General features: G+C 34.8%; 2 protein-coding genes across 2 annotated transcripts; one reads left to right on the top strand and one right to left on the bottom strand.

The window, feature by feature from the left end:
• Window positions 1-644: 644 nt before the first annotated feature.
• ATOEP16-2 (Mitochondrial import inner membrane translocase subunit Tim17/Tim22/Tim23 family protein) lies at window positions 645-2,189 on the top strand. Its single transcript, XM_088978232.1, has 7 exons — window positions 645-914; window positions 984-1,035; window positions 1,130-1,201; window positions 1,374-1,405; window positions 1,594-1,627; window positions 1,709-1,776; window positions 1,899-2,189. The coding sequence occupies exons 1-7, from the start codon at window positions 789-791 to the stop codon at window positions 2,040-2,042; spliced, it is 528 nt and encodes a 175-aa protein (XP_088834358.1). The 5' UTR covers window positions 645-788; the 3' UTR covers window positions 2,043-2,189.
• A 207-nt stretch (window positions 2,190-2,396) lies between these two features.
• On the bottom strand, window positions 2,397-8,645 carry LOC148867700 (pyrophosphate-energized vacuolar membrane proton pump-like). The gene is made up of 8 exons (XM_088978231.1): window positions 8,009-8,645; window positions 6,015-6,589; window positions 5,289-5,668; window positions 5,105-5,191; window positions 4,302-4,632; window positions 3,256-3,666; window positions 3,061-3,120; window positions 2,397-2,884 (listed from the first exon to the last, which is right to left on the bottom strand). Exons 1-8 carry the CDS (start codon window positions 8,241-8,243, stop codon window positions 2,678-2,680), a joined length of 2,286 nt encoding a protein of 761 aa, XP_088834357.1. The 5' UTR covers window positions 8,244-8,645; the 3' UTR covers window positions 2,397-2,677.
• Between the last annotated feature and the right edge of the window lie 6,984 nt (window positions 8,646-15,629).

Raw genomic sequence — 15,629 nt, forward strand, 5'->3', positions numbered from 1 at the left:
AGAAATTTTCCTTAAAAAAATGTAAAAGAATCATGGTGAGAAATTCCTGATCAGTACCTTGTACTTTGGCTTGAGTGACAAATTGGTCTCTGAACTTTAAAATGCGACAATCTAGTACCTGAATTTTCAAAATGTAACAATCAAATACCCAAACTTTAAAAATGTAACAATTCAATACTTGTCGTTAATCAGCCGTTAAGTGACTCTTGAAAAGTCAAAAATATCCTTTGAATGCCATCTAATTCTCTTTATCAACCATCCAAACGTTGATAAAAAATAGAATAGTTCCAAACCCTATCATTAATTATTTAGAATAATCTAGAATTTGGGACTATTTATTTTATTATTTATTAATAAAAAGAATTAACGCTGATTAATGAACTGGTACAGCAGGTAATAGGACCAAATTGTCACTCGACCCAAAATACAATTACATCAGTTTCCCATATATTTTTTAGTAAACCATATTTTCAATATTCATATGTCTTGAGAGGGTCAATTTTTCATTATTTGAATGTTGACACGTCGTTCACCCAAGCCTGTGACTCGCCACGAACTCCGCATCACTGTTGCAGGGTTAGACATGCAAGACTGCGATGATACGTGTCCACTTTTAACCCTTCTCTAGATCTCTTCAAAGCTCGCTCTCTCTCTCATCCTCTCCTTTCCCGTTTGCAGTTCCAATAATAACAGTAGTCAGTGCTCTCTCGGAATTTACACTTTCTGTGTATCAGCCTCTGCTTGTTCTATTCTCAGATAATATCTATTCTTGCTTGTATACATAGAAGATGAGTATTAATTTGGAAACTCGATCCCTCTTCGATGAGATCCGAGGCTTCCACAAGGAGTGCTTGTTCGATCTTGGCCATCCTCTTCTCAACCGTATCGCAGAGAGCTTTGTTAAGGCGGCTGGGGTATTAATTCCCATCTCTCTCTCCCTCTCTATCTATCTCTCTCTCATAAGGGTACTGCATCTTTTTCAGATAGGAGCAGTTCAGGCGGTCTCTAGGGAGGTGTATTTCATCGCTATTGAAGGTACAATGGTTGATACTTGAATATTGTATCTGCTTTAACAGAAGTCTGCAGTTGCGAAGCTAAAAATGTGGGGATATTGGTCTTTGTTGTTCAGGAGCAGGGGCAGATTCTAATGGTGCTCCGGTTATCACAGGGAGCAAGAAACAACGGTTGCCAGAGCTCAAAGGTAACTAATAAAAGCAAGAAAATCTTCTTCATCCTTCATCACTGCATCTGCATGCATCACATACTCTTACATGGTTGTTGCTCGTTGTGTGGTGGCCATTGTTGGTTTCTACTTGGATCTAATCAAACGGGTCTAAATAGCTCTTTTTCCTTGGTATTTCGTTGTTTTGCAGGAGAAACCAATAGAAAATCTCTGGAAGCAATGGTAAAGCAGAAATCCTGGTTAACGTTTTACTTTACCTATAGTCTGGTACTAGAGTTGTCACATTTCTGTTTTTAATTCACATTATAACGGTTTGCCTCTCTACCCCGCCGGCGGTTCTATACTTTCCTCTCTACCGCAGGCGCTGGCTTCTCTCTCTTTTTCTCTTCTCACCCCTTACTTGTTTTCAGGTGAAAAGCACAGCCAAAGAGTGTCTCCAATGGGGTAAGCTATGCAGACGTTGCTCCAATCCACAAACACAGCTTTGAGGAAAGAAATCTAACAATGCGTCCACCTCTGTAACAGGACTAGCTGCTGGGATGTATTCGGGCCTCACATACGGTCTAAAGGAAGCTCGAGGAGCTCATGATTGGGTGGGAAGACTATTTCTTATTAATTTATTTCTCCACACTCGATTAGAGAGAGAGAGAGAGAGAGAGAGAGAGAGAGAGAGAATGGAATGGGATGAATGAAACCTTGTGGTGGTCTTCTGCAGAAAAACAGTGCAGTTGCAGGTGCAATTACGGGAGCTGCGTTGGCACTTACTTCGGAAGAAATCTCCCATGAGCAGATCGTGCAATGCGCTATTACTGGAGCGGCCCTGTCCACAGCAGCTAATCTTCTTACCGGAATATTCTAGCCTGCATCCTATTCCATCTACAATTGTCAATTATATTTGCAATGCTATTCATAGCTACGGCTTGTTTAAGGATTCCTGTAGCCCCACCCCAATTGGTTGGGATTGGCTGAGCTGAGTTGGTTTTTTTAAGGAAGATGGTCTCCAAAAGAAGGTCTCACCCTCACCCATCTAATCTAAATTTCATCAAACAATCATAGTCTTCCTGTTTAGCTGGACGAATGGATGCCTGATTGTCTGCTTCAACTTTCTGTGACTATACAAGTAAAAAAGAGGAAAAAAAAGAAGAAGAAAGCTTTCTATTACTTCAGGCCATCCACCATCAAATACATATAAAATGGAGAGACTATAGAACTGTTTTCAGGAAAATTAATATTTATATTAGATACAAATATACAATGAGCAAGGCAGCTAAGAATTAAGAGGAAATGATTAGTTAAATCCAGTCCAGAGACAGATTTAGGTATACGTACAGTGGGAATATCTATTTTATTCTTACTCAATCCGATTTATGATTCTAAGCAGGGAGGTTGCTTAGAACAACTAAGTAGATAGCAGAGCAAAACCATGGCAAACTTTGCTTCTTGATTTCCAACTCTGTTCACCACCAGTTCAAACCTGATCACTAGAACTCCATCTCAAAGCCACTTGAAAAGAAAACCCCCGTGAGTTGCAAAGAATGGAGCAAAGACCAATGATTCTACCGCCATGAGCTTTATCAGGATGTTGAGGGAAGGACCAGAAGTATCCTTGAGGGGATCTCCAATTGTGTCCCCAATCACTGCTGCCTTATGGGGGTCTGATCCCTTTGGGCCTAATGAACGTGCATGTTCAGAAGCACCAGCCTGTACACAAATCATGGGCATATCAAAGCCAAAAAAATTAAAAATCAAGCTCTGATGATGACAACTAAACTAAGTAATGAAAATCAAGCTCTGATGATGACAATTAAACTAAGTAATAAAATTAATAACTAAAACTAACACTTCTGTGGTTGAGGTTTCATGGACCAACTCCTTACCTCGATGTATTTCTTTGCATTATCCCAAGCACCACCAGTGTTGGAGGCCGAGATGGCAACCTGGAAAAGGATGGCCAAGTAATTCTTTTAGTCTCCAGAGGAGCAAATCTGTGACTAGAGGTATAATTTCATAACCAATCACAAGAAATTTCTATAAAAAGGATTCATCATTAAAGTAATGCAATTGCAGCATACCTGCACACCAGAGACGAGTGAACCAGCAAGAACCCCAGCTAGAGTTTCCACCCCAAAGAATGTTCCAGCAATAAGTGGTGTAAGCATAACCAATGCACCAGGTGGGATCATCTCCTTGAGCGAAGCATCAGTGGAGATCTTCACACAGGTTGCATAGTCTGGTTTTGTCCTTCCCTCCATGAGCCCTGGAATTGAGTTGAATTGTCTACGCACCTCTTCCACCATCTTCAGAGCAGCACTTCCAACACTCTTCATTGTCATAGCTGAGAACCAGTATGGAAGCATGGCCCCCACAATCAATCCAATGAATACTTTTGGGCTCAACACATCAACAGCCGTGATGCCAGCCCTACTCACAAAGGCACCAAATAATGCAAGAGAGACGAGAGCAGCCGATCCAATTGCAAAACCCTTGCACATTAAAGAAACATCACGTCAGGAATAGCTTGCATTGATCCAAAACAGAGGAATCCACGGATTAAAAGATTAACAATGATGCTGGTTCCCACCTAAATAAACATGGTTGGCTGAGCCACTGACACTGATCCTGGATTTCTTCCACTCAAAAGCTGGTTTACTTAACTATTAATCAGGCTTCCCTTTGTTGGTCTATTTGTTTGTTTGTTTTCCTTGCTAACTAGTCTATAAACCTCCTATTTTTTGTGTTCTTTTTTTTTTTTTCTCCTGTATCAAAAACACTGATCTATACTTGTAGCTTTTTCATTGAAAACCACCAGGAACAATCATGCCTAAGGTACAAAACAGAAGGTAAAAGTTCACTTGGATTAGAAGGACCTGAAGTTTCAAGTAATATTCCTGCCTACAAGATATTGATTGCTACTCAAAACAATGGGGATTTAAATATCCAATTCGAATAACTTTGGGTAAGAAACCATCCATGAGGTGTGACCCAAGCATTATGTGATTGTGATAAACAGATGCACAAACTGCAATAGGTAGGACATCATCAGCATGGCCGGGTTGTGCTAGAGTGCTACAGCATATGCTCTCAAACTAAATACTTTTTGGGATTGAATTGGCCCTACCTTTCCAATAGCAGCAGTTGTGTTTCCTGCAGCATCCAGAGCATCTGTTCTTTCACGGATCTTGCGGCTCATTCCAGCCATCTCTGCAATTCCACCAGCATTGTCACTTATAGGCCCATAGGCATCAATTGCAAGCCCAGTTGCTATGGTACTCAGCATTCCCAGAGCAGCCACTGCAATTCCATACATGGCACCAAAGCTGAAGCTCACAAAAATGGCAATGGCGATGGCGAATATGGGAATAATTACGGATTTGTATCCCAAAGCAAGGCCAAAGATAACATTTGTTGCTGCACCTGTCCTGCAAGAGTCAGCTACATCCTGCACTGGACTGCAATGTTCAACCAATTCCAAAGAATAAGAATCAACAATTCTTCAATGAATAACATAACCCGTCCAGTAGGCAATTTACTTTTTTCCCACTGGAAGAATATATGCATTAAGACCAGAGAAAAAAGAGGAACCCCACTCTTTGGGAATTAATGATAGACAAGTTTATTTTCTCTCGTTCACCAAAAGAAACTAATTTTATCCAGTGTAAAGGATAGCTGAACCAAGTGGAATAATGCACTTGAGTGTGTCAACCGAAACCACTCAATAGTGAATCATTTTACAACCTAAAATATTATCTTGATCAGATACATTTAAGGTGGAGATAGGCAAGTAGACGAGACAGTTTTTCCCCATTCTCCCATTTTGACATGACTATCATAACAGTAATACCTGTAATAGCAAAGAGAAGCATACTTGTCCAAATATGGATAGGATAAGAAGTCAGGATAAATCTTAAGAGCATATTTTACCTATAAGCATTACTGGTATAATATTCAGTAGTGTATCCAATTACAAGACCCGCCCACAAGCCAACTGAAACGCATATAGAGAGGTGCCTGAGATTGAAGCAAACAATCAAAATTAACTAGTAATGCACAAGAAATAGCTCAACCAGTTAAAAGTGCAAAGATGCAAAACCGCAAGGAAGCATACCAGTTTTTTACAGTCTTTTCTGTCCCAAAGTTAAAGAGAGTGAATTCGGATGGCAGAGCAACAAAGCTAACAATGGCAATCCCAACAGTCATCAGAATTGTTGATATGAGAAGCTGTCGCTTCAAGTATGGTTCAATTTCAGTCACATCTTTTATTTCAAAGAGATCAGTAGCAAAAAGTGTGGTTATGAGGCAAACCACAATTCCCATTGAGCTTATAATCAGAGGATAAGACATGGCAGAGAAGTCATGACCAATGCCAAAGGAGGAAATTGATGCAACAAACAGTGCAGCACATGATGACTCAGCATAGGAACCAAACAGGTCAGAGCCCATCCCTGCAATATCTCCAACATTGTCACCAACATTATCTGCAATAACCTGCAAAGATCCAGTGAAGGTAGGTTAGACCTATTCTTTTGATGGTAGGAATCTCTAGCATGTTATGTGTATACCGACATAGTTTATAGCTAGCACTAATTAAATGTAATTCTAGGATATTATACCACCACTTTCCTTCTAGTTCCTCACAACTGGAAGGCCTTAATTTGATTATTTTTCAAACCATTCTTTGAACATTGTTTAATATATGAACATATCAGACACCTCTCACGGTATATGTGTATATTTTATGCAGGTAGAAACACCATAAGTAAATAAAGAACTAGCTAATAAGCTTGATAGGAAAAACAGGAAACAGAGAGGCAAAAGGCACGAGGAAGTTTACAGCTGGGTTTCGTGGGTCATCTTCAGGAATGTTTCGTTCAACTTTCCCAACAAGGTCAGCACCAACATCAGCTGCTTTTGTGTATATACCTCCTCCAACTCTTCCGAAGAGTGCCATCGAAGAACCTCCAAGGCCATAACCAGTAATGGACTCATAAAGCCCCTCCCAGTCATCCCCATAGTATAATCTGAAGAGATTAATGGAAATATACAGAACCAAGAGGCCATTGGCAGCCAGAAGGAACCCCATGACAGCACCAGATCGGAAGGCCGTAATGAAGGCCTTACCTACACCCTTCCTTGCTTCCAATGTTGTTCTTGCATTTGCAAAGGTTGCAATCTTCATTCCAAGGAATCCCGAAATAACAGAGGTCAGAGCACCAAGCAAGAAAGCAACCGTGCTAAAGATGGCATTGGCCAAAGCTGGTTTACAGAGGTTCTCCTTGTTATAGGTGCAAGGTTCACTCTTAATGCTGAAACCTTTCACTGAACCGAGGAAGAGGAAAATGATGGCACCAAAAACAGTCATGAAGATGCTCAAGTACTTGTATTGAGTGAAAAGAAATGAAGTTGCCCCTGCAAGGGTGATACTGATAAGACTAAAGAATAAAAATGAGCACATTATCAATGGCAATTTTTTCGGTGTATCCATGTATATGTAAACGTGTAAATAAATTTGTACAGTACATATTTGTATTTGTACTCTTTACAAACTGAGCCTTAAGTGAAACTAACCACCCAGAAGGAAATCTTACTGTGGATAATTATTTCGTTCCAAAAATAAATACCGAGAATACACAAATCCTTAGGCTGCGTTTGGTTGTAATATAAATAAATTTGCATTGATGCAAAGCTATGAAAATGCAAATGATTCGAGTGTAAATTCTGACCTATTTTTGTTTCAAATTTTAACTTTATTTTATTTGATTGAAGTACCAATGAAGTAAATTAAGATATGAAGCAGAATAAAATAAAACCTAGAACAAAATTAAATGAGAAATTTCATTTTTTTTCCATTTGCACTCTATGCATTTGTACTAGTACAAATAAATTTGCACTACAACCAAACACAGCTTTAAGAGAGAGGTTTGCATATTAAGATTAACTAGGGTTGGTGTAATGGTAAAATCTCGGGTTAAATCAACTCCGAGAGCAGCCACTTTTTGCATAAAAATGGCCTTGTGCAATTGTTGTTCTTGTCCCTGAATTCCGAATGTCGGTAATTTTCTTCCGAACTCTATAACAACGAAATTATCATCTGCTGTTGCTGATGAAAAGTAGATTTCTATGAAATAAACTTGCTCTTCAAAATAAAATTATCTGCTAGAGTACTTTAATTTGCAAACGAGGGGTGGAGCAGAATGAGATACAGAGATCATTCAAGACCAGAATTATGTAGAGCCATGAAATCAAAGGGAATAATAGAAAACAATCAAAATATAGAACAAAATCAGTTGAGCAGTCGGGGGAAAAACAGAGATGTATCAATCCTGAAAGAACGATGGACGATGATGCATTCCTTTAGAATGAAATCTGGAACCAAAGTAGCAAGAAATTTTGCATATAAATAACTAAATAAGAAAAGCATATGAAAAATAATTGAATAACGGATAGAAACTCAAGCAGAAATGCAGAAGACACATACAGAATGAAATAAAAATATCTTGGATACAGAGATAAAAGATTAATTGCCTTTAACTATAATTTTTGAGCCAAAATAAAAAGAAAAAGACAAGCTCGTCAGAATAATTAATTAACCAATTAGTTACTAAAACAATTAACAAGAGCAAAACAAGATATCTCAAACATAAAAAAATAATAATAATAATAAAATAATAAAATAAAATAAAATAAAAATCACAAAGCCGTCATTCCGACTACCAAACATGATAATAGAAATAAATAAATATTAAACACACTGATAGAAACATCAAACTTTCATCAGAAAAAATAAAGCACCCACGAGTCCTTTCGAAAATCTCTTAAAAAGCTCACCAACAGATATGGCGTTCTGAATCTCTGCACATTTGGCGGCAACACCATGAATGTCAACAGACTCTTCCTCCTCTTCAATCAACCTATCACTACACCCATTGTCCAAACCGGAGTCAGGGTCGGCCGACACCCTGACCCTTGAAACCAAGAGCCACTGCAACAGAGCAAACCCAATCCCAACTATTGCAGCCACAGGTATCAGAATCTGTGTCAGGGTTTCCCCCAGCAAACCCATGTTCAAAACCCCACTTTCTGAACCAAACAACTCAAATGAAAGGATTTATGACGTGGGTTAGTCAGTTTAAGCACTCCCACTGAAACTGCAATTGATTTTGGAGCTTCCTCTGCGTTCCAAAACTACCACTATTACGAAAAACCCTTCCAAGCATATTGGTGTATAGCAGAGACGCAGGAGCTAGCCTTATAACGCACCCTCTCCCGCAATTTATCAGAGAGACCATTTGGTCTGATTGACGGTTGGTGGGATAAGACTGAATATTTTTATAGTTTCCATTTTCCATGAAGTATAATCCAGTCTCACGTAAAGTCTATCCTGCTGTTTGGTGTTAGCTTTTACGCCCTCGATCGCCATCGAAATTTGCCAAATGAAACAATTTAGAAACAGCCTTCCTTGGAGAAGTGGCATTTCAGAGGTTTTCTATATAAACAAGGTTAATAGGTCATTGGTATGGTAGATATTTCTGAAATTATCTTAGGAAACTTCCTACTCATTGAATTTTCTCACGTCCCTTTTCACCAATTAATTAATGCTAAGTTGATTGGAGGACAAGAAATATGACCACTCAGATTCACCACTCAACGTCCATTTGGTGCAGGATACTACGATCCAGCTTCATGGATATATACCTGGTTAACCCGGTGCAATTAGTAAGTGGTAACGGTTCAAAGTAGGTGAATTGAATGAATTGTTATTTATTTTTTTAATTTATAAATTAGTGCATATGATAATAGTTAAATTTGATTTTATAGTGTTAATTTATATATTTATATTTTATACATATAATACGGGCCATTTATACTAATTTATTTACAAGGTTGTAGGTATTTTGGAAATGGTAAATTAAAAGATAAAATAACAAGTGATTCAATTGGTTCACTTTAGCGGTTATCAAATAATTACTTTGTCATTTGATTTGGAGCTGTGAGATTTTTTCGAACCCAGATTTTCTACCCACTCTTTGTGTGTCTCCAATTGGATATAAAAAAAAAGTAGGAATTCCCATTTGGATTTATTTCTTGTAGAGTTTGGTATGAGAAGTGCTACATAAGAAGCAAATCTGAACCCTTCAGTAAATTATTATATCTTAGTTGTGAGATAGGTTTTATGGGCCTCACAACGGGGTATAATCCATCTCCCATCCCATAACATTCCCTCTCCAACCCTCAGTATTTGATCCCAAAGCCAGATTGCACCTTCTCCACGTTTTCAGTTTCGAGATTGGATCTGCTCCTCACACCTGGCATCTCACACGTACATCCTATTATGTACTGGGAACATCTCCCGTAGATGTTCTCAGTACACATTGAATGTGCCTGTGAGGCGCTCATTTGTGAGAAGCAGATCCTGTCACTTCAGTTTTATACATTAACTGGAACGGGATCTGCTCCTCACATAGGAGCATTTCACATGCACATCCAACGTGTATTGGAAACATCTCCCATGTATAATAACTTATAAATACAAAAGATGTTCCCAATATATGGTACGATGTACGTATGAGAGTGAAGCGCCCTCTGTGAGGAATACATCCGGTCTCACATTAACTAGTACGTATTCTTTATTTTCTTTCTTTGTTTTCTTTTTGATAGATTGGATTTTACATACTCAGCTCCAGCACATAAGATCATTAGACTTCAACCATCCAACCTATTGATAAGGATAACTGTTACATCTACTTAATTAATAGATAAATAATAATAAAAAAAAACGAATAGTTTGTAGCTGATGACACATGACTACACATTTGATAAAAGCTTAGGGGCTGTTTGATATTGTTGTCATTTTTTGGAGTAATGGCGTCACATAGGAAAAAACAGTATTGTAGGAAATGAGCATTTGTTTAGAATCGTTTTTTTATAAAAAAGAAAATGGTGTTTCGAATCACGCCTTGGAAATCGGGAAGCCATGGCTTGGAGCAACGCCAAATTTAATGTTTCTTGGAGTTACAGCTTGTAACTCGTTGCTGCCAATAGAGTAGTGATGTGGCACTAGATAATAGGTACCAGTGTTAAAAACGTTTGCTAGAGCAATGGTATCAAACAGAAAAAGTTACTGTTACTCTAAGAAAGAAAACGGTACTACAACTGCAGCATTGATGCCAAATACATTGTTAATTAATAGGAAAGAAGTTTTCATTAATTCATTCACCTTGAATAATTGCCTGCCACACGATGCACATCCCGGTCTTGATGGGGGATTACCTTTAGGCTATATTTAATTTGAAAGAAAAAATAGAGAAAAATAAAAAAACTTATATAAGATTTGTAAAGATTTTCTAATCTTTCCTTAATCAAACTGACGTTTGAACTTTGAGAAAGGAATTGTTTAATTAATCCAAATACATGGACTATATATTCAAGCCGCTTGATGTAAGTCTCTTTGACTCCATTCATTTTTACTTAATTGGGTAAAAAAGTTTATCAGGGCAAGCGTTTTTAGGGAAAATTTACTCCAATAACTTAGGTATCAGCATTCGTGTGCATTTTTACTTATCCAACGGGAGGAAATTAGTGTTTTCAGTGGGCAGGTAAATAACTTCTCTCAAGAGGGTATTGATTACCTAGATGATTAATACTCTTCGAAAAATTCGTTTACTAGACTCAATATTAACAATATAAATGTGAGAATCATGATCAATTATCCAATTGACTAATTTACCCTTACAAGATACAAGTAAACAAATGAATCTTTGTGTTCTACGAATAATAATGATGCATCACCCTTCTTCACTTCGATCCCACCTTACATATGTGGTGGCGCTGAATTAAGGGTGATGCACCTTGCATTTCTTGTTTAATACACGAGGGATCCATGGTGATAATAAACAACCAATTTATGCAACTCTGTAGAAACTTCGCCCTAATACTTTTCCTCTTCCAAACTTAAAGAAGAAGTAAAAGAATCAGAAGCGTTGACAAGGTAGACAGGGTCTTACCTTAGCTATTAAGTGATTGAATCTTACTCCGCATGGTCAAAGTAAAATGCCAAGCTTGGTCTAGGTTTGATTAGCTTTGTCAATGAGAACGTATTACTACTTGTTCGTATATCAGAAAAACAGAGAATGTTAATTGGGTTCGTGGCGATTTCTTTGAATGAGCCACCTGCAGGTTTCATGTTTTGGAGACTTAACTACTTAAAAGGATTAAAATATTAATATGATATATATCATATTCTTATTGGTATATCTAGATATGTTTGGATACATTAATATAAAAAATTTATAATATTTAAAATACTGGAGGTCACTCTCATAATTCTCTAATTCTTATAAAATATAAAAGTAAAAAAAAATATTAGGCATATCAATATTTTAATCCTAGACTAGATAGGAAATTGTTTGGTTTGATTTTTTTAGAAGTTTGGAGGGGAGATGCATTTAGTCCGGAAAAAAAACCATTAAATCTCTCAAAGTTATGTTTTCAATCACAACGAACTGCTATATATAGTTTTCAAAGAGATAGGATTAACTGAGTGCATAGTTGTTCAACTGGTTGTGGGACCAATTATAATGCCCCTCACCTAGGGATGCAATTTGGGTGGGTCCAACTCGAGCCCAACCCAATTTAACTTGAGTTTTTGCACTAATTGGACATAAGATTCTGGACTATGGGCTGGATCAGTGCCTTAAAATTTAGACCTGACCTAAACTTGGGTTGAGGCTTCGGGTAGCTCAAGACCAGCCCAGCCCAGCCCAATCCGAGTTTGCCTAAAGAAACACATACATGCCTTATTTTCCACTTATTTATATAAGTACATATATGTATGTATGTGGAGAAAAAAACACATACATTGAGTTAGCCTTGGACTTGATTCTATTAATTAGCCTATGACAAAAATTGACATAAAACCTATGTATGTATGTATATATATGTATATATGTATGTATGTATGTATGTGTATGCATGTGTGCAAATATAATTACATATATTTATTTATTTATTTATTTATGATTGTATATATATAAACAAGCTTGGTTTTAGCTACCTAAGGGCTAGGCTTAGACCCAACTTGAAATATAAAAAATCCCAAACTTTTGAGCATAAACATAGGCCCAAGTCGAGGATTGAAAATTGAATTTAGCTTGTTTAAAATTAGGGTCAATTTGAGCTCGAATTAAGCCCACCTAATTTGCCTCCCTATAGACCATTGATCATAAATTAAATGCAAAAGCATTTTTTTTTATGTTACTCTACTTTTTAATTATTTTTCTATCAATAACAAAAATAACTCTTATGTATCACACTTATTTTTGTTTAATAAATATATAATATTAGAGATGCACCCAATTTTTTTTACAAAATTTCTATTTTTTTAACAATTTTTGTGTCTCTATCTTTTTTTTTTTTTTAATTTTTGTAGTTTATTTATGATATCATAAATTGATCCATTTGACCTAAAAGGTTAAATCATTGACCCCTCACTTGAATAGGAAAATGGTTTCATTTTTGGATCAATTTTAAATCTTTTATTTCATTTTCATTGAATAAAATATTTTTATTTAACATGCTTATTGTTGTTTAATATGGTAAATAGATAATATTAGAGATGTGCCTAATTTTTTTCACAAAATTCTTATAATTTTTGTAATTTAAATCTTTATTATTTAACTATGAGAACATTATTGGTTAACGTATTTGATGTTGATGGTTGAACTATTTACTTTCCACGTAGACAAAAATGTGGTTTATTTAATTATTTTTCATGTTGGTTTTGAACATAGGTTTTACATTATTAAAAAAATTGGATATAGATTTAATTTTATTGGTTAGAAACAAAAAAAAAAAACACTTTAAATAAAGTATATACGGAGAGAGAATGAGAACTGATGCCTTAATGAGAGGGGATTTAATGAAGTGGAAATTAATAGTACTTTAAATTACTTGTTTTGCCCATACAATTAAAGAGGGACTAAATTAATAGATAGGGGTGTTTTTGTCCAAAAAAATCCACAAAGCTCATTTACTTAATGCCCCTTAAATGTAAGATTTAATTAAAAGAAATAAGATTTAATACCTTAAACATATGAGTTAATGATGAAGAATATGTTGAATTTAATAAAAGTAATAGTCCAAAATATATTTTTTTGCCCTCATAATATAGGAGACCAAGTTCAAAAAATAAGGATATTTTAGAAATCCAAAATTTAGATCTCATTCACACTTTTAATAGTAGTATAGATAAGAGTCTACTTTTTTTATATTCTTTTGCCCATTGCTTTTAGTTAATGTTATAATGTTATGATTCCATGCAAAAGGTCATATAAATTAAAATTATTTGACTTTTAACCCAAAATGATTTGGATATACATCCTCATTTAATTTGATATGGGCATATCATATCTGGTTGATTTAATTTGATAAGGGCACACCACAGGTGATTTAATTTAATATGGCCACACCACATTTTGCATCCCATTATGTTCATGTGATATTAATGGAAACAGGAAGAAAACTTTATTGTTTGGGGTAAGGCTTTAAATGAATGAATACTTTATTGTATAGGTAAAGCCAAACTTGATTCATTGATATTTGAAATTGAATATGATCTTATATATTGGATATATGTGATTTTTACTAGAATTTGGTTTGCATCAAGATATTGAGAAGTATAAAGAAGTCAAATTTAAAATGATTAAAATAACATATATTATTAATAAAATGAATAAAAATGACTTTAATGTATATCAGAATTCATGAACAAAATGAATTGAAAATTACTTGCATGAAATTTAAATACAACATTCAAATAAACTTTTCTAAACTATACAATATAAATTTTTAATATATATGACATAGATATTTAAATAGAATCCGATTCTTTTTCTTCAAAAAAAAATAAAAACAAAAAAAAAAACAAAACAAAACCAATTGGGTTGTATCAAATTGGACAGACATGAATCCATATTTGATATAATTATAAATGGATCGAGTATGAACATATAAGTTCAATCACTAAAAATAAAAATAATAGTTGTGTTTTAACTAAAATCAAGTGAGCGTGCACATCCTTGTTTTAATCTATCTATACTATACATAAAAGTGTGAATGCAGTGTAGAACTTTTTTGTGGATTAAAATTACCCTCTATTTTTTTGTTTGAGAGAAGTATAAAAGTCATTTTATTATAGTTTTAATGCCAACTTTAATGGCTATTATAATGGCCATATTTGTGTATTTAATACATCTAAAATTATAATTGTAAGGGTTGAAAATATAACTTCAATTATTACATTCCACCTCATTTAATTCCCTCTCATTAAATCTTATATTTAAGGTATTAAATCCAATTTTCTCTTATTAAATCCAATATTTTTAAGCTACTTTTACTAATAAATGCTACTAATTATATCTATGTCAATATTTTTAACAATATAAACCAACATATTTTAAAATTGACTCAAAAACAAAAGCATTCATTGTCCAAGTGGTGACTAAACAATTCAACTATCCGAATCAAATTGATCAACCAATGAAACCATAATTAGGTAATAAAATTTTTAAAATAGAAATAAATATAAAAATTTACAGAAAAAAATGTAGAAAAAAGTAGACACATTTATGATATTTTTATTAATCAAATTAAAAAGTAAGTGTAATAAACAAGAATTATTTTTATTGATAATAAAAATGAACTACATAATTTAGAACTAACTAAAAATGAAATATAAAAAAATTATAATAAAAAGTTCAACTTTTGGGTTAAATGTGTTAACCTTTAATGTCATAAATAAATAATAAAAATTAATAAAATATAAAAATACAAAAATGAAAAAATACATAAATTTTGTAAAAAAAGCATTCAGACACATGTACAATATCATGTATTTATTATGTTGAGCAAAAAGAAAGTGTGGCATATCAGAATTATTTTTACACACAAAAATATAAAAAAATAGAAAAAATTGAATACATATATAATTATATGCTTACACTACTACTAAAATTATGAATAAGACTATGGAACTTTCTTTTGATTAACAGACTTTAAAAACCAACCTAGAAATGGATCCGCTTTGGCTTTCAGTATCCGATCAGTGATTCAACCATCCAGTTTGAGTGGGTTAAACCGGTAAGATGTAAAACACAATGTAACTTTTTATTTAGACAGTTAGTTTAGGATTGGGTTAAAATCTAGCATACATATACATTATTATGAAAGGAGAGTGTGAGACTTTGAAAATGAGGCGATTGTTAAAGCTGGGAAATGAGAAACAAGAAAGAGAGAAGAAGATGATGGTGAAGAAGAAGAAGAAGAAGAAGAAGAAGGAATGAAGTGTCGTAAGAGGTGGTTATCACCATGTTCACCAATTGTTGTTGTAGAACCGTTTTGCCCTAAGAAGGAGGAGATACCTATGCTGCTTGTTCACCAGTGGTTAGCGTCA

Source organism: Nelumbo lutea, chromosome 3 (genome assembly GCF_056320005.1).
Source record: "Nelumbo lutea isolate HS-2025 chromosome 3, American lotus-T2T, whole genome shotgun sequence".
In the NCBI taxonomy this organism is placed as follows: domain Eukaryota; kingdom Viridiplantae; phylum Streptophyta; class Magnoliopsida; order Proteales; family Nelumbonaceae; genus Nelumbo; species Nelumbo lutea.